The 23,875-nt window shown below is 44.5% G+C and overlaps 1 protein-coding gene across 3 annotated transcripts in view; it reads left to right on the top strand.

Annotated features, from left to right (window-relative positions):
• Positions 1–23,875, top strand: part of SMARCA2 (SWI/SNF related BAF chromatin remodeling complex subunit ATPase 2) — a 1,761,756-nt gene that overhangs the window by 301,486 nt on the left and 1,436,395 nt on the right. For all 3 annotated transcript variants that reach the window (XM_085632958.1, XM_085632957.1, XM_085632956.1), the window contains exons 9-10: positions 10,210–10,383; positions 11,863–12,030. In XM_085632958.1, the coding sequence (XP_085489084.1) occupies positions 10,210–10,383; positions 11,863–12,030 (342 nt within the window). The remainder of the gene's footprint in view (positions 1–10,209; positions 10,384–11,862; positions 12,031–23,875) is intronic.

The raw sequence follows: 23,875 nt of genomic DNA, 5'->3' as shown, positions 1-23,875 counted from the left end.
CAACCACCCATGAGGATATCCTCGCGCTTTACCAGGAGTATGAAGCTAGCCTCAGATGGGTTAAGTTAAGGAGCAAGGCCTTGAGGTTCTTGTAAAATTCAAGAAGGAAAGAGGAGGCTGTGACGTGTTGCAGAAGGTTGTTCCTAAAGGAGCAATGTATGAGAAGGCATGACCACCTGATCTGCTTTTTTGTATGCGTGGGATGTGTGCTGGGGAAACTAGCAGAGCTGAGGTGCTTGGATGGATGTTGGAATTAGTAAGATGTGATGAGGGCCCAGCATGGGAGAGTGAGGACGAGCCTGGCTGCTACATTCTGGCCTATTTGAAGTCTTTTTGTGAGTTGGTTGGTTATTTCTGCGCAAAGGGTTTTCCTGTAGACTAGCCTGCTGGTAGTGAGGGTTTGGGTGACTGTTTTCCTGTTGTTCAGTGTGGTGGTGTGGTTCTGCATCAGATTCTTCAGGGTGTTCAAACAGAACAGTACAACTACATTGACCTAGACAAACATGTCAAGTTTGCTGTGTATAATGATCCGAAGGTTGTTGCTTGTTCACTGGATGTGGAACTGGGTCAGAGATCTGTTGGCAACAGGTGGATTCCCAGGGTGAGGCATCCTTCCTGAATATCACCAGTTTGGTCGTGTCCTTGTTCAGCTTGAGGCAGTTGGAATTTTTCCAGGTGGTCATGCATTTGGTGAACTTGTTCCTGGTGCTGATTGTTTTGTCAATTGCGTGTCCTCTACATAGGCAAAGATATTGATGTTGTGAGCGAATGGATGATGTCTGCCAGCGGGGCAGAAGACTTCAGAGCTCTCTTCTCACATGATATTGAGAAAATCCAGCTCATCAGACTCTGTCAAATTTCCTGCATGAACTGTCTTGGAAGGGAAGTCTTTTGTGATGAAGGGAACACTGTTGATGACCTTGTGAACAACCATTTCTTCAGCACTGGGTCCACTATCGATGGCTTCTTTCCCATCTACTGCGTCTCGATATAACCTAGTCAAAGACATCTGCATTCATGTCACCATTAACAATCTTGTCAACGATGGATCCATTGATAGCACAGTCGATGACCATGCACATTGCTTCACTATACTACGGTCACTAGAAGTCCACTTGTCTTTTAAACTGATTCAGACTTTGCCATTGAAGGTGCAAACATCAATACATATTCTGAATCTGGATTTTAAACCAGACATTAGTGACTAGGGGCCATCAGTTCAGCACACAGTGCACTGCAACTGGATGTGCAGTATAACCCAGATAATGAGGCCCCTGGAGAGTCTGTTCACTTTGTCTCCCTTCTTTTAATCTCTCTGTTGGGTGTATATGAGTTTGTTTATGACCTTATCATCAATTAAACCTTGAGATACCCTCTTGCTGGACAGACCTCCCTATAGACTATGCGCAAACCCTCTAGTCTGTGTGTCACCATAAGATCTTGGTTTCAGGTCTCAAATACCTCTTGTCTTTCCTACTGTACACGTGAAAAACGAACTGTGTGGTCTATAGGTTTATTCTGGATGATCACCTTGGCTGCATATGATATTGTGTCGCTAGTTACTTACCGATCAGCATTTTCATTAAATTAATGACCCAGTGCCTTGGTTAATTCTCTCAGAACTACACTGCAAAGTGCAAATTAGTTCATAATCCTCATCTTTTGATGTGGAGGAGTCTGGGTGATGGAGTCCAGTTCCGGTATTACTGGGGCATTGCCAGACATCATTTGTGGCTCAGTGGATGTGATTATTACTTTGAAGAAAAAGGGGTTTGGAAACTAAAAATCCTATTCAGAAATAAGAACAGGGCGCATTATAAAATCAAGGATTGGCAAAGCCAATAGCTCTCTCCTCTGGGACCTATTGTTTTTTAGTGATACTGCTGTACAGATTTTCCACTGCTATGCAGCATGGCTAAAGCATAATAACAAAAAGTGCTATGACTAGTACGCCTGTCTCATTTTGTAGGTGAGCGCAACATGAATGCGCACATGTGCACGCCTAGAAAATTACATAGATGTTTTTTTCTTTTTATTGACTGATCTGGGTTGGATTGGTAAATGCAAAATTAAAAAGGTAGAGTGAAACCGTTTGGTTAGTTTTTTGATTTTTTTGTGAGGCGGGGTGGAGGGAAGCAACATGGAGGGTGTGGGTGGGGAAACAATACAGATGATGTTCATATACCACAGTAGTCATTTTGATGTAGTGGTCGCCTAGATGACAATGCTGTAGTACAGCATGGGTAAAAGGCCAAAGGATGCTGCTTCAAGTGCAATTGCAGCTGAATGAGTGGCAGCAAGCCTGGTCCTCTCTAACATGGCAAAAAGTGCATGTGTGTCGCTGGCCAATCTACCCTTAACAGAACCAGTCTGCAGTTGATGAATTTACTTTGTAATTGTTTTTTGTAGGGCAGTTGCTAAGATTTTTGGATATTTTTTGCATCTTTGTTGAGTGAGAGGGGCTTGTAGATAAGATAAGATAATGTTTATTTTTGCTTGATTAGTTAAAATCTTTGCAAATACATAATAAAGATTCCCATTGTACACAAATATTACATTTAAAACAGCATTAAAAAAGATCATCAATAAAATATTCCCAGTTTGTGCAATTGGCTGTTTTTAAAGACAATACTCATTAATTCTTGTATTTCAAGTAGTGCTGAATTGACAATGACTAATAATTTCCATGCCGCATGACACAGCTTAACCAAGTCCGTTGTTCAGATTAGAGGCTTGATAATTTATAGTGTGAGTACAACTAAGTAAGGTGTTAAGTTAATTTTACGTTTGAAAAGCATTTTCTTAACCTTTGGGCAATAAGTAATAACACTGGTACAACTATGAAGTAACATTTTTCATTTTTTGGGAGCTCCCTCCTGAAGCCCCTCTACTCGTATTTTTAACATACTTCAGATAACGGCAAGTTTGTAAGTCTCTTGGTTACCGTCTCAAAGAATTTTGTTAGTCGACAGTTAAGCTGGACGTCAACACTGCCTGCCTACAGGACCGTATGTCGTAATACCTGAAGAAGGGACGTAACAAGGTGCATCTTATATCCTTTAAGTTGAGACAAATACAAATTACATGAGTAATGTCCTCCTTCCCGCTTCTGCATAAACGACAAGTCGGAGTACCTCATCTCCTTTCCCATGGAGGGAGATGGGGTTTAATTGCAATTGCCCCCATACGCAGATTGGGGTCTGAGCCTTGCGTAGTAACTGAGCACTATCCAGCCGTGTGCCTTTTTAGTAAGGATTGCTTTGTCTTCTAAAACAGATAACATAGATGTTGTTTTTTTCACTGCTTTTTTTAAGGAAAGCTGATCCGTCGGTATGGCCCAAAGTTCAGACAGGCCCAGTAGCTCAATGAAGTCAAACAAGTAATCCCTGGCTGAGCATTTTTCTTGATGAAGAAAGGCGCTCCAGAGGTGGGAGTTTAGAGATCCTGCCTCAGCACTTCGGATTTTATGCCACCTTTTTACGTAAGCACTCCTTCTTTCCATCGTTTGTCTTTGGACCCCAAATTCCAGACGTATTTGAGCCGGGGAGACGTATTTTGGAAGATGGAAAATTGCTCTATAGGAGTTGGCTATTATGACGTCTAGGACTGCTGACTCTTTGCCTTTAAGAGCCTCACTTCCGTATGTCAGTGTTGGTAGCATTTTGGCCCTCGGGACCTGTAGGAAGGGATCAAGCGTGAGGTCGGGAAGCCGTCTCTTCAGTGACTTCAGTGCTAAATACGTTGTTCCCTTTCTCTGCATGGACTCTAGCTGAAGTTTGAAGGAGCTTTTATGATCCATTAGTATTACCAGATATTTATAACTCAGTACTTGTTCCAGACGTTGGCCATCTAGGAACCAACTATTCTTCTTCTTTTTGTGATAGTTAACTGCCATAATTTTGGTTTTCTTGAGGTTTATTTTGAGGGCATTCCGGTGAGGGAAGCTGATTTTCGTATTTAAAAGGTGCTGAAGGCCAATTGGAGTCCGACTAATCAAGACCAGGTCATCAGCATAAAGCAGGTTAGACAATAACTTGTTTCCCAATTTTGGAGCGTGGGATACGCAGCTGTCCAGCTCCCCTGGCAAATCAGCTAAAAAGAGATTAGAAAGAAGTGGGGCAAGGGCACATGCCTGCTTGAGGCCTTTTGAGGTCATGATTCGTTTTGAGATATTTCTCCCTGCGCCTAATTTGATCCTGATCCAGGTATCTGTATGCAGCTGTTTTAGCCGATCTAAGAGTGTGTTTGGTATACCCCAGCTTTTCAGTTTTCCCCAAAGTTTGGCATGGTCGAAGGCGGCTGTGTAGTCAATAAAACAAAGGAAGAGGGTTTTTTGATTCCTTGACTGCGTCCATTAACAATGTAAGGGCCAAGATGTTGGTGGTTGTTCCTTGGCCACTGCAAAACCTTGTTTGGTTGATGGGAATGATGAGGCCCAAAAGATTAACTCATCCAAGATTATTCCTGTGTAATATTTTGCATCTACGTCAATGAGGGCGATTAGTCGATAGTTATTTGGATCGTTTCTATTGCCTTGTTTAAAAAATTGGACTGATAATGGATCCTTTCCAAGATTCCGGGATGGTGACTATAGAGTTTAAGCCCTTAAAGACTGGTAATAGAGCCTTGCTCCAAAAGTCGGCATCGTATTTGTACAACATCGGAGGGATCCCATTGGGGCCAGGGGCTCCCATAGCTCTACCTCTGGCTATCAGACCTTTCATTTGCTTTTCCGTGGGTGCATAGCATTCCTCTTTAGTGAAGGCTATTGATTCTAAATCCGCGGCCCAGAGGATCCCCTGTTGTTTATGGGTATCGGAGCTATCAGCCAAGTGATCTTTGATAGTGCAATTTTGTGTTATATTTACCTTGTTAGGGAATTCACTATCCAGTAGAGCAATACCTGTTCCCTTGTTTGATTCCCCTTCCTTTTGCCCATTGTTTTTGAAATGGGCGGAGAGGTAATCTACCCAATCGGCCTCTGTTATATTGGAACTTATTCCTGGGTGGTTTGGTCGCTCTATCTTGTGACTTGTTTGCAAAAACTTAGCGTTGTTCTCTTGCTTGGCATCATGCAGTAACTTGGCCCACATTTCATCATTCTTTAGTCTTATTTTCCTCCACTTCCTCCTTTTCAATGATGCCTTCATTTGCCGAAGGGTCGACTGCGGATCCAAGTTCCCTGGTGATTTTCGAAGTTGTCGTAGAGTTTGGTTTATAGTGCGTTTTAGACTCTTAGACTCGGGACTGAATTTCGCTTTTGTTAGTTTGTCTTCCGGTTGTCTTGGTTTGGTCCCAGCCCTGGTCGCAAATTTCCCACTGAAGGTCATGGTAAAGTTTTCCCATGCTGTTGCCGTTGGGACGGCGGTTTCTTTTACCCTCTCGAATAGGATTTTAGCAGAGGCTGATAGTGCTTCAGTATTGTTAGGATTGCGTCTTATAATCTTTAGGTTGGAGATTTCTTCAGTTGCAGTCTGATTCCAAACGTCTAGTATGTCAGCCGGCCTCGCATTCAACAGCACTTTCTGTGGTGGATGTCACTCTGTGCATTGTCGCCTATTCTAAAAGTTGCTATTTTGTTGAACATGGCTAGTGTTGCAAACGTAAAGTCTAGGTGAGAGGAAGTTTTTGCAGAGCGGAATGTAGCAGCTGGTGGATTATCCTCCAAGAAGCGGCCGTTCAGTGCTCTTAAATTTAAATGTTCTATTTCCTGTAGCAGATGTTCGACCCATCTCAACGGTTTATTAATTTTGGCCCGGCCCTGATTCAGTATCCCCCATAATGCTGTGAGTTCATGTACAGGGCCGTCGTCTTGGCATGACCTAAAAAGGTGTAAATTGAAATCGCCAGCAACAATTATGTGGTCGGTATCTTGCTCATCCATAATCTTTTTATTTCATTTGGCAGCTCCTTTACTGCTTTTTGTTTTTGTTTGGGATGCACATAGATGTTAATTATAACTTCTTGGGGCATATTGTTGTACTTAAGCGTTATCATTATTGCTTGAGCCACATTTGGTGGTGTGATTTTCGCCTCTATGGACTGAATTTTGCCTATTGTAGTTATTGAAGGCAACATCATTAATCCCCCTGAACGGTGACCGAAATTGGAGTCCTTTGTTACCGGAACGAAATAGGTGTACCCTTGGAGCTCTAGGGCCTTATCTTCCCAGGTTTCCTGGAGGAGTATTATGTCAAATGTCTTCATATAATTAACTACCTTGTAATCGACAATTTTGGCTGCCAGACCGTTAACATTCCAGCTACACAGTTTCATTTTTCCTTGCTCTGGTGGGGTTATCTGTGAGGTGGCGCTCTCTTGTCAGTTTGTACGCTCTGTTGTTATTGTGCATGTTATTTGCGACCGAGCCTGTGTTCCCGGTGTCAAGATTGGAATTGGTGACCCTAAGCTTGTGCTTGGATTGGAACCCTTTATGCAGACAGTTAATTCGCCAGGAGTTCTGCTTCTTGCCCCTCTTAATACTGAGGTGGTGATTTTGTCTTGGGCGTCGATCCAAGCTTTTAAAAACGGAGTTGGATAAGGAGATTTCAGTTCAGGTACCAGTCTTATACCCCAAAGCTTGAGCTTGCTTTCTTCTTCCTTGATTTTGTTCTCAATTCCACTGGAACTCCATCTTGTCCTTGTCACCTCAGGTCCCAGACAATTATAGTTTGGAAGGAATTCTATGGAGAGGAAGTCAGATGAGTTTGTTTCCAAGGCTCGGGATGGAATTTAAGTCGTAGAACATTCCCTCTGTTTAATATATCCGCTCTTCCTCGTGATTCATATTCAGGAATGAAAATGATGAAAATTATGCTGACTAGTTCATCTGTAGTACTCTCCTTCGTTACGTAAATAGAGGTTTCCCCTTGAGGATGTGGCCTTAATTGCAGAAGGTTGTTCTGTCCTGCTCCTTGGTTGACATAAGTGCGGGAGATTGGCGGGAGGACAGATAGAGACTTGGTTTTGCTAGGTGAGCAGCTTTGTTTTGCAGAGCCCCCCGCCGACTGTTGTGCTCGGTCTGCATTTTCTGACAGATGGGCTTCATTGAATGATGACCCCAAGGTTTGTTCCACCTTAATATGTTTTGGAGTTACTGGCTCTTTTGCTGATTGGGTTGACTCCTGCCTCTCGTTCGCTTTTGGGGGTGATCCGTCTTGCTGATCTCAATGGTGGCTCCAAAGTGGCAGCCGAGGTTGTGGGAGGCCCTGCGATGGAGTAATCCAACCTGCCAGACAAGGTGTAGAAGGGATCGGGCCCAGTATGTTCAACAGCAGAATCTGGTACAGTGACATGAGGTCTGCTCGAAGTGCTAAGAGCAAAGGCTAGTGGTTTCTTACTTCGTCCCTTCCTTTTTTGATTGTGACGAGCTTTCCGAGGGTGTGTTTTTTTTTTTTGGCAGGACTCGCATGTGTTTGGGCCATTATTGGCGTTGCATCGCTACCTACAGGAGTGTTGGATAAGTTAGTTGGTGTTGGGTCCATTTTTTGGGTTTCGGATGTAGCGGTCTCTGGCTTATGCTGTCCATCTGTAGATTTGAAGGACATTGATTCCCTAACATAGATGGTAATGTTGTTAGCTTATCAATTATTGGGGCGCAAGTGCATACAAGATGGATGGTTTGGCTTCCGTGTAGCGCTTAATTAGTCTATTAAGTTCCGATAACTTTCAATACATTTTCAATCCCTGATGTAAAGTCGGCCAGGGTATGAAGGACCGTGAGCTGTAAATCCATTTTATGCGATTGGTATTGTAGAGCTGTGGTTGAATGTTGCATTGTGTTTAAGATTGCCACCCAAATAGATTCTGTGTGCATGGCGTTACTGAAATTGCATTTTTCCAACAGTGGTGTATTAGTTAGTTCAGAAGATGTTTGATTTTGAACAGGTTTTAAATTATAAGAAGCGACGAGCTCCTCCCATTCCTGAGAGGCCAGGAAAGACATGTCCGGACTTGATGCATGGGAGTCTTCATAAGGTGACATTGTGTAGCGTTCTGATGGTTTGCTGACCAGTGGGCTGTTGGAGGCCGCCGGATCTACTGGTGCATCTGGTTTTAAATTCTTGCCGCTGTAGTGGGGAGCTGTTTTTTGGGTGCAACAGGTGGGCTGTTCCTGATTGATCAGCAGACTGGTTTGGGGCCAGGGAGTGACCCTGAGGGTCCCTCATGCCCCCTAGTTCATCAATTTAGACTCTTTCCCCTAGTGCCTCTTCAGAGTCTCCACCTGCCCGCCTGATGTCGGTGTTTTTTTTTTTTTATGAAACCTGGTCGCCCACCGTAGGCGAATTCCTTTGATGGTTTTTAACTTGGTGGAGGGATTGGGGTGTAGGGGACGTGATAAGAGGCTGAGTTAGTCAGAACTTCTGGCTGTAGTGGCGTTTGCAGCCCTTTTACGTACTCACTTTTGGAGTAAATTGCTGTTCTAGGATCTTTCAAGAAAGAAAATTTTGTATAAATTTTCGGTTGCAAGGTACAGGATTTTTTCCTTTGGGGGGCCCCGTCAATACTTATGAGGTCATTGACCATTTGGATTTCCTGGTAGCTGCATCGAGTCGGCCAATTGGTGAGAAGTTATTTTTGCCGTTCTTAGCACTCCTCTGTCATCTTTGCCATTGGTAGAGGAGTTTGTGCCGGAGAAAAATGCCGGTGTTTCCTTTGGCTATGTTGATTTCTATACTTGTTTTAATAGATTCTTGCCCCAGTACAAGGCCACTTGAAACCTCTGTGCTTGCCTTTTCTTTTTCTGCTTGGGTTTTTGCTTTAAGGGAGTCTTCCTTACTCTGCCCGATCTCATGACTGTATTGGCGCCGTGGTCCAAGTTTGTTGTAAGAGCACCAGGCTGCTCCAAGCGGCGCGTGGCAGAGTGTGATAGAATACGGGTGGAATGCAAATAAGATACAGGTAGGATGCAGGTAGTGATTGTCACTAATTTTCGATGATAAGGGTAGCGAAGGCTGAACTGGTGAAAGTAGCCACAGTTATCACAGTTAGCGCAGTTGCCAGACCTTGATGCAATGGTCAGGGGGGAACAGGGGCAGCGAGGGGGGACAGAGGTGAGAGAGGGACAGAAGGCACAGGAAACACGGTGGCGGTGGCTCCCAACTGTGGTTACACTCTCTCTCTCCACGTTGCTTCAACACCCCTCAGACTCTGCCTGCGCTCCTTCCTCAAACCTTGGTGCCCTCCTTGGGGGAACCCCCTGCCACCGAACACTGCTCCTCTCCACCCTCACTGCTCTCTCAGCGGCCCCAAGATAGGCTCTAAGGCAAAGAGGGCCTCAGCGCCTCTGCCTCAACGCAAACCCCCTGAGTGCACACTACAGACCACACTCCAGACCGGGGGGAGCCAAGGGGAACAAAAGAGTCAAGGAGGGAAAGGAGGCAAGCGAGGCCAAGCAGGGGGCTATAGGCAGGCTGGTTGTTGGTTGAAGAAACCGCTGCCCGCACCTTTACGTGAGCCAGGAGTTACCTGGAGGACGGCGCGAACCGCGGATCCGAGCGAAGCCGCCTGAAGCCGCGGCATCCACAGCGTTGCGGCGATCGACCAGCAGTCCGCGGTGCTCACGGCAAGCTTCACCGTCGCACCGCCGAGAGATGGATGGTGTGGGGGGGCACAACGGGGGCTGCAACGGGCTGAAAGAAGCCTCCTGACCTCCGGGTGACAGTACAGCACTGCAAGAGGCAGCAGGAACGGGAACGGGACACTCCGAAAACCAGAACTGGATTGTTGAAGAGAGGGGCTTGTAGGTTTTGCGGGTCTTTGCCATTGGGCCTTTGACTTCTTATGTAATAACTATGATTGAGGCTGTCGCGGCTGTACCTGTAACTTTGCCTCAGCCTGAGTATGTGAAATGTGTAAAAGTTGCTTGTAAGGGTTTGATAATAGTTTTAGAGACTTTGTTATAGAAGTGGATTGGAAATCTGCCTGAGCGTTACCATTATACCAGTTTTTAAATGAAGGACTAAAGACATGTATAGTAAATTATTACCAGTTTAGTCTCTAGTATCTAAATGTGCTGTGTTAAAACAAATTGCCTTTAAGTTTAATTCATAATGTGTTCATGGGGAATATATTGTAAAATTACTAGGTGTACCAGGTTGATTTACTAAATTAAAGGGAGCTTAAAGTAATTCCAGCACAGTGCAGGTTTCTGTTACTTTCAGGTTGGAGGGTAATGTGTAATTTCTTACTGTCATTTTTCAATTTTAGGAATATCTCAACAGCATTTTGCAGCATGCCAAGGATTTTAAAGAGTATCACCGTTCTGTTACTGGAAAAATCCAAAAGCTTTCCAAAGCTGTGGCAACTTGGCACGCCAACACTGAGCGAGAGCAGAAGAAAGAAACCGAGAGGATTGAGAAGGAAAGGATGAGGCGATTGATGGTAAGAACCTGTTTTTGACACTTCTTTTCACAATTTTATATGTCTGTACCTCTTATGGGGATGACTACATTACCTAATCAAGCAGTTGAAAATGTGAAATGGAGTGCACCTCAGAGGAATCTTATAATCTCATTGATATAGGAAGATCTATGTACTGCGCTCATAGACTAGACTTCGTGAGATCAAACCATTACAATTACCAAGTAAAAAATTTAGTGTTCAGAGTCTGCTAGTACAACACATTAATGGAAAACTCACATTCTATGTCCTTGACGTTGCTGCTGTAGACATTGGAATAGATTGAACACACCCTAATACATTTTGTAAAGCAAGTGAACTGTGGGCACACCTACTGGAGGGCAATGGATATTTCCACCAAAGCTGACATATCAATTTTAGGCTTCCTGATAGTTTCTGTAAGAGCATGTAGGTTCAGACCCACAAAACGACCATATGTGTCTTATTAGTTTCATCTGTTTTTCGCTACACACGAGATCAGTGATTTCCAGTTTGGGTAAAACAAATACTCATCTTCCACCCACACCATCAGCAAGCTTCTTCCATTACTGGAGTCTTATAATGAACCTTGGTAGTTGCTGTGAATATTCTTGTCAAAGTTTTCTGGTGGGTCGATAAAGTGCATGAATTAGGGACACTTCTTTTCAGTTTGAAGTGCCCTGTTATTTGTTCATCTTCCCATCTCTTCATGGAGGTAGTGTTTCTGGTAGTTATTTCTGTGCTTAGTAGGGCATGAATTAATTAAACAAATTTGAAATATCCCACCAATTTAGTTTAGTGTAACAACACACAGAGGGTAGGGATCAAGGAAATGAAAGTTATCCAAGTCTACATATAGATTTGAATAAACTGTTGCTGGATTGCATCTGCTATCATGCGTAAGACCGTGTTATTTAAGAGAAGTAAACGTTTAGGGCATTTTCAGAAAATGGTAGGTACCTTCTCATGAGTGGATGCAAGTAAACCTTGTGCCTCTGCAAATGTTTGTTTCAAACCTGAAGAAAGTTTATTTTCATGAAACCATGTTTTCCAGTGTTCACCTAGTTCATCATTTTAATTAAATCTTTCTGAGATCAGAGCAAATGCATTTGCCTCTGTGTGCAAAATGTAATGACACTCCATTAGTGATGCATTTTGACAACTTGCTTACCATTAACATGGCCCTAAAAAAATGGAGGAACGAGCAGTAAGTGTATTGCCAACACATTCTTGTGCAAGGAATATGAGTACATTCATAGCCTATCCTTATATTCCTTATATTAAGGCGTGAGTAAGCTGGGTTAATTGTGTGGAAGCCTATATGTACTCTAGTTTGTCATTTAAGGTTTTGAAGATTTAGGTATTTTATTTAAATGTTTGGATCACACACATATCCTATCTCTCATGAATGAACATAGATTATGTAAGTGCTTGCAGTACAATTACTTTATGGGTATTTTCTTCTGTTTGATGTAATATTAGGCTGAAGATGAAGAAGGCTATCGTAAATTGATAGACCAGAAGAAAGATCGCCGTCTTGCCTACCTGTTACAGCAGACTGATGAGTATGTGGCCAACCTGACTAATCTTGTGTGGGAGCACAAACAAGCTCAAGCAGCCAAAGAGAAAAAGAAAAAAAAGAAAAAGAAGGTGAGTCCAGGGGCAGCATCCTGATCGAGTTCATAGAGACAAAGAGTATCTCGTAAAGGGATGTCGGCTGTGTCCTTTTCGCTATACAGACCTAACAAATACCATAACAAAGCGAGTCATTTATCCTCTGGCCATGGAAACCAAATATTTAAAACCTCCTAGAAAAGTCAGTTGCCTAACTGCCTACATTATTTGGGCCAGTATGGGAGACTCTAATCCAATATTGAACACCGGCATAAAAATGCTGTAGATTCAGCAACACTGTAAGTTACCAGGCCTTGGTTCGTAGTCCGTGCCAAACACAGATAGAGGCTGCATTGAAGAACAAGTAAATAACAAATGGGTTGCATTTAGTTCAGCAGTTTGAATGATGTACTTTTCTGTAGCATTTTCATTAAACTGTACCAACTTTTGGTAAGTTGAGTTGTGCAGGTGGCAAGTGTACTTTATGCATATCTCAAAGTTTTGTATTTAAGTTTTTACTTTAGAAATGTTTTTGACATCATTGATGTCATCAATTAATTAGTTACTTTTCCTATATCTGTGCACCTTTACAATTTCATAGAATTGCCTTGCCTTTTTACACTATTCTTCCATATTAATCTAAAAGTCCGTAAATATTCATGTAGCAGTCATTTTAGCATTGTATCCTGTTTTTCACTGGTTTGCTGAACAGCCAATGAGTGTCTGAATACTGGAGCTGTATTGACAGCCAATTTAAATTCCATGGCACCTTTTGATTACTCCACATTCATAGGTCTCTCAGGGAAGAAATGGTTGGTAGTTTGAGAATTTATGAAAGATACTAACATCTGATAAAGGAAGGTTATATATTCTACTTAGGAACTGGATCTTGTAAACTCACAAACTAGTGACTCTTCCCCTAGACCAACTCACTCTCGAAAGATACTGGCTATTGTACAACATTGTTAAGTGGTTAATCTTGCTAATACACAAACGTATGTTGTTGTGGAAATTGCCCCACTAATCAGAATAAGGAGAAATAGCACAACAGCAGTGGAGGAATAGACATGGGTGTAAAAGATTGAGCTTCTTGATTAAGGAACAGGGACCAGTGGTTGTTGGATTTATCTGTGTAGCAGCACATCCAGTGGTGGTTGTGTAAAGATGAGTGTGCAAGGTAGATTGGAGCTGACTGAATTTGGCCAAACCTCCTAAACCGTGTTGAAGGCATGGCAGCAGGTTGTTGTGTACGGTGGAGAATAAATGTACCTGGTACTGCTAAAGTGAGAACACTCAAGGAAATAATTAGACTGGCGTAGCCAGAAACTACTGCCAACAGCAGGACTTGTGTTCGACACCACAGTGGATGAAGCCTTAAAATATACATTGATCAGAATAGCTCCTCTTTTAAGGCAAATTAGAACTGCAGAATGAAAAGGCCTTTCCAAACATAATTTGCAAACATTGATGGTGCTTTACTTATGCGTTTGCATATATTCATAACTATATAGCTGTAGTGCACTTATAGTTGCCTGCTACTTCGGTAAGTAGCCTCAGGCATCATGCCTACTTTAAGGGCAGATACCCAAAAATCTGAAGTCCAAAATGATTGAGAATGACTTCATTGTACATACAGGTATTTAGCTTCAGGAATTTATAAAGCTTTGAATTGCAATGTGAGGGACAAAATGCTGGAGTGCATTCAGATGTTTATTGGTGTGATTGGTGAATGAGGATTAAAATAAATGGTTTTTCACTTACAACTATTTCAGTTTCACGTGCTCTGCACTCTCCTGCCATTTAGTGTTTGGACTGGCATGTTACAACTTGTTGTTTTAAATTTTTGTTTTGGCTTCAGACTTGGCTGGAATGACTGGAGTGTTGATTTTGCCTGGGATTTGTTTTCCTACCCTTGACACTACATGTATAATATCTTCAGTCTAGTTATAATTGAACGCATCAGTGTAAATTTAACACTGACACTGGGATAGTGAGGGTAAATTGTGGTTTTTTTAAATAGCCTGTATTTGTGCCCAAAGTTTCCTACCCAACGTTCCACAACCCCTATAGCCTAGCAACCTAAATGAAATTAAGTCCTAGCTAGTTAAGACGATGAACATTCAAACACAGCACTAAGCGAAAATGTGCTTTGTGTGGGCATACCGTTAAACTAGGAACTTGACTTAGCCAGCCTTAGCCATGGACCTCTATTAAAAGTGATTGACTTAAGGTAGCTATAGACTATTATCTTAAACAAAACACCATATGTGCCTAATGAGAGGAATGTCCTGCTCATGATTCTAGGGTCCCCAATGTTTTATGGGGAAGGGGTGCGTGTGTGTGTGCGCGCGCACTAATTATAACAGATTAATTTGTGGGTTTTTTTTTTGTTCAAAACATTAATGTTACCTCTGACCAATTCACCTAGCTATAACTAACGTTACTTAATATTTTTATATATATATATATATATATATATATATATATATATATATATATATATATATATATATATATATATATATATATATATATATATATATATATATATATATATATATAATAAGAAGCAACAGCGTTCCCCCGTTTCCGGAGCCCCAGGCCCTTCAGGGTGGCCTCACTGCATGAGCACGGAGCAGCTCACAAACACCACACTGGCAGGAAAAACAATGTGAGGCCCAATACCTTGAGAGTTGCTTTATTTCAGAGTCTTTACAGAGCGTCTGTTTCCTTTTTCGCCCAACGTTTCAGCTATTTGCCTTGATCACGGACAGGAACACAAGCGCCCAGGTGCGCACAGGTGTTATTTAAAGGGTGTATCACGTGACTGCATTAGTAAATACTACCGTTCCCAAAGTGCATTGTGCATATTTTTCAAATGATGGCATGGCAATCCAGAGTTATTTAGTTACTTCGGTGATAATAGCTGCTGCACAAGCACTGATATTTACAAGGAATCGTTTTCAAAGCAGGCAGGTGAGTTAAAATCCTTGTCGCAAATGTCTTTGAAGTATTTGGCTCATGAAAAGAAAGGCATCTTTCAGGCACGATTAAAGCAGGGAATCATCCCTCTTTAAATCCCTTCCACGCGCCATTCCTTTTGCTGCATTAGACATCCCTTCGTGGGTTGGAAGGCGCGAGTGAGCCAGGCTCCTCAATTAATATAATAAGAAGCAACAGCGTTCCCCCGTTTCCGGAGCCCCAGGCCCTTCAGGGTGGCCTCACTGCATGAGCACGGAGCAGCTCACAAACACCACACTGGCAGGAAAAACAATGTGAGGCCCAATACCTTGAGAGTTGCTTTATTTCAGAGTCTTTACAGAGCGTCTGTTTCCTTTTTCGCCCAACGTTTCAGCTATTTGCCTTGATCACGGACAGGAACACAAGCGCCCAGGTGCGCACAGGTGTTATTTAAAGGGTGTATCACGTGACTGCATTAGTAAATACTACCGTTCCCAAAGTGCATTGTGCATATTTTTCAAATGATGGCATGGCAATCCAGAGTTATTTAGTTACTTCGGTGATAATAGCTGCTGCACAAGCACTGATATTTACAAGGAATCGTTTTCAAAGCAGGCAGGTGAGTTAAAATCCTTGTCGCAAATGTCTTTGAAGTATTTGGCTCATGAAAAGAAAGGCATCTTTCAGGCACGATTAAAGCAGGGAATCATCCCTCTTTAAATCCCTTCCACGCGCCATTCCTTTTGCTGCCTATCCAGTCGAAGGTTGCTCAGAAAAGCGAAGCGCCTCACAAGATGTTCTATTAAAACCTTTATTTGATAGGAAGGCAGCAGGAAATCACGGCACACTTTCTCCTTGCAAAGTCTTTAACAAGCTTCATGCCAGACGCGTTTCCGGAGCAAGGCTCCCTTTCTCAATGGCAAACTTGAGGGAAAGAAACAGCTGCTGATGCTTTACATGCCGTTTTAAATGTTCATGATCCCGCCCCAGTGGGCGTATGCATCGAGTGCATTCTGGTTAACATAGTTTTTAGTAAGTAAATTCCATTTGTGGCAGCAGCAGTAACTCACATTTTCCACGATATTTATTTATTTATTTATTTATTTATTTTTGGTATTTGTAAAGCGCAACACTCATCCCATAGGATATCACGGCGCTGTAGGAAAAGAAGACTACTGAAACTGTGGTGGGGGGTTAGTTTTTGGGAAAGAGATGAGTTTTTAGTTTTTGGCGGAATTGTAGGTAGTTAGTGATGTGTCTAAGGTCCACAGGTAGCTCATTCCATCTTTTAGCCGCCAAGTATGAGAAGGCGCGTCCACCAGTCCTTACTTTGTAAATACGCTTGGGTTTTGCCAGAGCTGAGTTGTTGGATCTTAGATTCCTATTGGGGATATAGAATTCAAGTTTCTCTTGAAGGATGATGGGGCCTGTTTTATGAAGGGCTCTGTGTGCAAGGCAGAGTAATTTGAAGGTTGCCCTCTGACGCATTGGTAGCCAGTGAAGTTTTTTTAGGCATGCAGAGGCCGAATCTCGCTTGCCTTTGTTACAGACCAGTTTAGCTGCCTGGTTCTGCAAGACCTGTAGGCGGGAGAACAGTTGTTCGTTCATCCCGTCGAACAGGGCATTGCCGTAATCCAGGCGGCTAACCAGGAGGGCCTGGGTGATTGTGCGTCGACAGTCCAAAGGTATCCAGGAGAAAATTTTTGCCAAGAGTTTGAGAATTGCAAAACCTTTGCCCCAGAGTATGCGGATGTGATCTTCCATGGACAGGGCGTCGTCCATCATGAAACCAAGATTTCTGGCATACTGTTTCGGGACGGGGGCTGATCCCAGAGACGGGGGCCACCACGTGTCGTTCCATGAGAGTTTGGCTCCTCCAAACAGTAGTATCTCCGATTTTCCGGCATTTAATTTTAGGCAGTGGTTGCGCATCCATTCTGCCATTTCAGAGAGACAGCTGTGTAGTTTTTTCTTAGTTGTTTCCGACCCTTCCATTGTCACCATCAGCTGAGTGTCATCGGCATAGGAACATATGCCGATGCCCCACTTTCTTCCAATGTCAGCCAGAGATGAAACGTAGACATTAAAGAGAGTGGGGCTTAGTGAGGCCCCTTGTGGGACCCCACAGCCGATGGGACAGGGTTTAGAGTAAAATTGGCCCATGCGCACAGCTTGGGTGCGATTGCTAAGGAATGATTTAATCCATCTTAACGCTGTGGATTGCACTCCTTTGCTCAGGAGGATGTTTATTAGGCAGTCGTGTGATACCGTGTCAAACGCCGCTGACAGGTCTAGCAGTATCAGGGCCACAGATCCCCCTTGGTCTGTGATGCATCTGACACTGTCCGACACTGCCAGCAACGTTGCCTCGGTGCTGTTATTGGCTCTAAAGCCGGTCTGGGAGGGGTCCAGAAGTGAATTGTCTTCCAGGTATTTGGACAGTTGTATATTAACCATTTTTTCCAAAGCCTTGGAGAGGTAAGGGAGCTGGGAAATTGGCCTGTAATTCTCCGGGTTGAGGATATCGGATCCGGCTTTCTTCAGGAGGGGAATTACAGATGCGTACTTCCAGGTTTCTGGAAAAGATGCGGTGGTGAGGGACTGGTTAAAAAGTTTGGTGACGAAAGGGCAAAGTGTCGGTGCAATTTCAGAGAACACAAAATAAGGACATGGGTCTGCAGGAGAGCCTGATCTAATTGTCTTTAGAACCGATAGTACCTCGTTTTCAGAAAGTGGTTGAAAATTGGTTAGATGTGGGAGATTGCCTGCGTCCGGATGGACATTATCCTTGTCTGATATTGACGAATTTTCATCGGGGTTATCGGGCAGGGAAGAGGAATGTGAAGGGGTGAAAGTGGAATAAATTTTATTAATCTTCTCGACAAAGAAGGTGCTGATACGTTCGCAGGCCTCAGTTGAGGGGGTGAGGGTTTGTGAGGTGCTGGATGGATTACTAAGCTCCTTTACAATTTTGAACAGTTCTTTTGCGGAGTTATGGTTTTCATGGATTCGTAGCGTGAGGAATGCTTTTTTCGCATCTCGAATGGCAAGAATATATTGTTTCCGCTTAGTGACATAGTCTGCTCTTGTTTCTGAATCTTTGGTTTGCCTCCATCGATGTTCAGTTTTCTGGCATTCCTTTTTGAGGCTTTTAAGGAGAGGGGTATACCATTTTTCCCTGGTAGTTGTTTTTTTCCTTAGTTCCCGCATGGGTGCTAGTTTATCTAAAGTTTGGCGAATTCTGGTTTCTAGCAAAGTGAGGTTATTACAGACGGAGGAGTCATCCTGCAATATGACATCTATCTCAAAAAAGTGATTTTGAAAGTTGGAGTCATTGATTAGTCTCCAAGCTCTGTTGGTGGTGAGGGGGGTGGATCTAGACTTCGCGAATTTACCGGGGAGTTTAAAGGAGAAGGATAGCATGGAATGATCAGACCAGGACAAGGGAAGGATTTCCTTCATGGTAGTCGACTCAATGTTGGTAAAAAGGAGATCCAGGGTGTGTCCTGCTGAATGTGTAGGGCCCTCAACCAGCTGCTTAAGTTGCAGTATTTCCATGTCGTACTTCAACTGTGACGATCCGGGTGCATTAGTATTTTCATAATGGACATTGAAGTCACCAATGACCATGTAATTTTTATGTTTCAGGCAGGATGGAAGCAATTGATTCAATAGTTTAGTGCCTATGCTGGTTTGTTGTCCTGGCGGATTATAGACAACTGCACCGGCTAGTATGATGAGGTTCTCCGCGAGGATTTTAAATGGAAGAATCTCATGTTCAGGGTAGACAGACGTTGTTTCCGTGAGACATGTTAGGTGGTCTCTGAAAATCACAGCAACTCCACCTCCTTTTTTTTGGCTTTGTCTATTGTGTGTGATTATTTTGTATTCAGGGGGAAGGGCGTTAGCCAGGTCTGGTGCACTGGCATCAGATAGCCATGTTTCTGTAATAAAGACCAGATCAGGGGTCCTAAATGTTAGTATGTCCCAGATATCTAAAGCATGTTTGGGAAGAGATCTGGCATTAAAATATAGACATTTCAATTCCAGCTGGTTGCTGGTGGGGAGTGTGTGATGATCAGTTGGGTGTGGACCCGGGCTCGACCATCGACATGAGCGACAGGAGATAGATCCATAAGATAGGCCAGGGTCAGTTTGGATGCATGGAGGCGATCCAGCAACCGTGGTGGTTTTGTTAAGAGCTAGTAAATCATTGCGAGTGTAGCGGATGGGTTTAGCCGTGGATGAGCTGGAGCCTGTAGGGGGTATAGCCCCTAGTCCCGGTCGGTCGCGGACGGGCGCAGACGGGCTTGCCTTAAGCGCGCCTTCGGCGCGCAAACGGCGCTCCCGCTGCGCTCGTCCGCTGCGCTTGCGAGGGAGGCACATTTAAAGAACGAGGAGGTGGGCGTGGCCTCACGGGTGGGCGTGACCTCGCGCTGAGCAGCGAGAGCGTCCGTGTAATCGTACGGTGCAGCGTTAGAACCGCTGTTTGGTATGGAGCCTGCAAGGCGGTGAATACAGAGAGGAGCTCTGTTTAAAGGTACAAAGGTATTTTTAAAAGTGAAATCAACACAAAATACAATGTTAAAAATGCGAGTCACAGCACCTCCGGCTTCCGCCTCAGAGGTCTTCAATTCTAGCACACGCGCTGTCAGCTAGCGCTATTCATAGGCTGGGAGGTGGGAAGTGGGCGTGGCCTCACGGGTGGGCGTGACCTCGCGCTGAGCAGCGAGAGCGTCCGTATAATCGTACGGTGCAGCGTTAGAACCGCTGTTTGGTATGGAGCCTGCAAGGCGGTGAATACAGAGAGGAGCTCTGTTTAAAGGTACAAAGGTATTTTTAAAAGTGAAATCAACACAAAATACAATGTTAAAAATGCGAGTCACAGCACCTCCGGCTTCTGCCTCAGAGGTCTTCAATTCATATACGATATGAATTTCTTCAACATGCTGGATAATCGTAGTGACGCATTTCTTGCTTTTCTCATGCCATCCGATTAGGCAACATCTTTCCTTCACGGTGTTCCCAGCGTGAGAGTACCGGACCCGCTCTGTCGGCGGGGGGGCAGCTTCATGGCCAGAGCAGGCCATTATACATCCAGACGAAGGTTGCTCAGAAAAGCGAAGCGCCTCACAAGATGTTCTATTAAAACCTTTATTTGATAGGAAGGCAGCAGGAAATCACGGCACACTTTCTCCTTGCAAAGTCTTTAACAAGCTTCATGCCAGACGCGTTTCCGGAGCAAGGCTCCCTTTCTCAATGGCAAACTTGAGGGAAAGAAACAGCTGCTGATGCTTTACATGCCGTTTTAAATGTTCATGATCCCGCCCCAGTGGGCGTATGCATCGAGTGCATTCTGGTTAACATATATATATATATATATGAATTCCAAAAGAACGGGTCATTTCGAGACCGAGCCCGTTGTCAGTTGGTGCATGTCGCCAGTATGCCCGAAACCGGCAATTTTTATTCATCAAATTCGCCAGTAAATGCACACTCAGAGTCCCAGATGTATCAGGCAGGTAGTAGTTTATTGTTCGTGCAACAAACAATAAACTACTACCTGCCTGATACATCTGGGACTCTGAGTGTGCATTTACTGGCGAATTTGATGAATATATATATATATATATATATATATATATATATATATATATATATATATATATATATATATATATATATATATATACACACACACACACATACATACACAATTTGGACAGTCTTCATAATATATATCCACATCGCTTTTTTACCCCCTAAGGGATGTAGTAATAGGTGTTGCTATTATTTCATTTAACAGCACCCAATGTAGTTGAAGAGTATTTGTCAGTTCCAGCTAGGTTTAAATTAAAATGCAGTTCTTTGATGAATTCAGACTTTTATTGCAGCAGAATTGTTAACATCTGAGCAACTGTGGTGCTTAATCTGTTTTTTCACATCTAGTAAGCTATTCTGTAATGCCTATATAAACGTGTGCTATTTAACAGAATACATGGGTAACTAACGTTGTTTGAACAGTGCTCAGAAAAAGCAGCAGTGTGAAATCAAGCACTATATGCAAAAAATATTACGTATGTAGCCGAAATCAGCATACCCGCTTGTACCTTTGTCTCAAGGCGATTGTAGATGGACATGGCTGAAATGGAACATTGGACAACGCATTCTTGAAAGCAAGACTACTGTCTGAAGACTGTGGTAATTACAGTTCAGAACAGCCACATAAAACAGTGAAATCTAGTAGCCCACAATTCTTTCTAAGGCAGCACCAAGAAGACTTCACAGCGCAGTACAGATTGAAAAGAAGCAAGGTCAACTAAAATAAACGCAGGTCGCACCCCCTCGCATTCAAAAAGAAACTAACCTTTAGATTCTTTGTAATTACAACAAACACTATTAGCACCATTATGATAGCTCTTAAGTTTATAGCTCTCTGAAAAATGATAAACAACATTGTTCATATGGGATCCTGACCTGTAACCTGCATATCGCATCAGAGAGCCTTTAACTTTTAGAATGACTCTACCATCATGAAAACAAAACTAGGAAAGACACGTGACCAAGCACATGTAAACTATAGAACCAAGGCTGATTAAACATTGGTTTGTAAACCTGTGACTCTCGTTACTCGCTGTATGTTTCATTAGCAAGCTCTCATTCATACTTTGGCAGCATGTGGTTTTGCATCATCCCACAAGATCTATTGACACAACAGTACCAGCACAATAGGATACATAAGCTGAATAGTTAAAAAGTTCAAGTCCAAAGGGCCGGAATTTCCTTGTTGGCAATAGGTTTCGCAAAACCATTGATGATTCATAATAAAAATCGCAGATAAGCTGGCTGGTTGATCGGTAGCTTCTAAATATCTTTCCATACATTTTCTGTTGTAAAAATGTCTGAAAGAAACCCAGGCATCAGACTGGATCTGGAAAGTTTTCGTCAGCACTACCCCTGTGCGTCGGAAGGTGGCGTCGTGCGGCTCCGCATCCGTCGTTGGTGTCGTGGTCGCCGAGATGACGTTGCGGCAGCTACTTAGATGCCGCCCTTGCATGTTCTTTCTTTTTCCACGCCAGCAAGCGCAGATCCGGAGAGGGTAGTACCCCGAGTCACTTTTTGACTGAGTTTCTTCGAGGCCATTTGTCTCTATTTTTCAAGTCGATCGACTCCTGGTGCAGTAGGGATGCTTCAAGTCCTGCGGGGACTGTCATCGCATGATGTCGGTGATGGACCCGCACCGTGTGTGTCTTTACTGCCTGGGGCGCGACCACGACCACGATCCCAAGTCGTGCCCCGACTGCCGGGCCATGGTGCCGAAGACTTTGCGGGAGCAGTCCTGAAAGTTGCTTGAAGTCCGGCAGTCTGCTCCGTGCCGCTCAAGATCCTGGTACCGTAGGAGGTCGAGGGACCTGTCGCGGAGCCATCACCATCGTTCGTCGGGATCGAAGTCTTGGCACTCGGGGTCAGGTAAGACTACGTGTTCCAAGAAGTCTAAAAAGCACCGTTGCTCTCCGACTTCCTCCGGAGCCTACGCAGTTGCCGCCGGCCTACCCGCCCTTCCTGGGTCCGTCGGCGACTCCGGCTCAGCTGCAGGAATTTCTGTCAGCTGTGGCTCGCCTCTTTGGTCCGTGGAGCACCACCGGCGCGCCTACGGGCCCAGCGGGCTTGGCTGGGGGTCCTAGCTCTTTACTGCCGGCAGCTCTGGCATCGCTGTCTGCTCCGGCTCCGCAGGACCCCCATGGATCCAGGCATGGATCCTGGTCAACATTGGTTGACCTTGTGACACCTCCACCGATGTCGTCCCCACCGGCACCACCTCCGATATTGCCCGGCACACCAGACGACGTCGCCCCCGGTTTCAGCCCCGATGAGGATATGGTGCCGGAATGGCGTCGCTCGACGTCGATAGGGGATTTCTATCCTTATGTCCAACCTCCTTATTTTCGGCCTGTTCATCAGCCTTTGGAGGAAGGGGAGAAATGGGAGGGGTCAGAGGACCCTCTCACAGCACTATGTGAGTTTGACTCGGACTGGGCAGAGTAGTTGGGGGATGCCCGTGGTCTTAATACCTCTCCTGACCTTGGCATGCTGTCTCCTCCTACCGTGGCTATTGAGGAGGGTGCAAGTTAAACTGTGGTGTTGCGTAGGGCGGGCGAGGCCCTCCACCTCGAGCTCCCTACAGTGGCCGTCAGGACTAACCTCCTGACGGAAGTGCTTCAGCTGGCAGCTACCTCTGTGGAGCCACTGCTGCCTTTTATCAATGCTCTTTCGGACGTTCTTTTGGGCACCTGGTCCAGGCCCAACACAGGTGCTCCTGTGGACAGGAACGTGGCCCGACGCCATCGCCCGGCTCTGGGTGACCCCCTTTTCCTTTCCCAACACCCCACCCCTGAGAGCTTGGTTGTCCAAGTCTCTGCGTCCCAGAGCACATTCCCTACCACACCACCGGACAGGGAATCCAAGAAACTGGAGCGTTTCGGTAAGAAGATCTTTTTCTTCCGCTAGTTCAGGGTTGCGGTCTGTGAACACCGCATGCTTCTTGGGCCGTTATTCCCACTCTGTGTGGGATACGGTGGCGCGCGTGCTGCCTCAATGTCTGGAGGAGGCCCGGACAGTGCTCTCCCAAGCTATTGCTGAAGGAAGGGATGCAGCCAAGTTCACTATTCGTTGTGGCCTTGACACAGCCGACTCGCTGGGCAGGGCGATTTCCACGACAGTGGCGCTCCGTCGCCATGCCTGGCTGAGGACAACTGGTTTCTCTGGGGATGTCCAGAACACTCTGATGGACATGTCCTTTGAATGCATTTACCTATTCAGCAACAAAGCAGTTGGAGCACTTTAAGGACTCGTGGGCTACGGCCAAGTCCTTGGGCCTTTCTGCCACGCGCCCTCCTCCATCTTCTGCTTTTCGTGCCTT

This window comes from Triturus cristatus, chromosome 2_1 (genome assembly GCF_964204655.1).
Source record: "Triturus cristatus chromosome 2_1, aTriCri1.1, whole genome shotgun sequence".
Lineage (NCBI taxonomy): Eukaryota > Metazoa > Chordata > Amphibia > Caudata > Salamandridae > Triturus > Triturus cristatus.
This window is presented reverse-complemented; position numbering and strand designations above follow the sequence as displayed.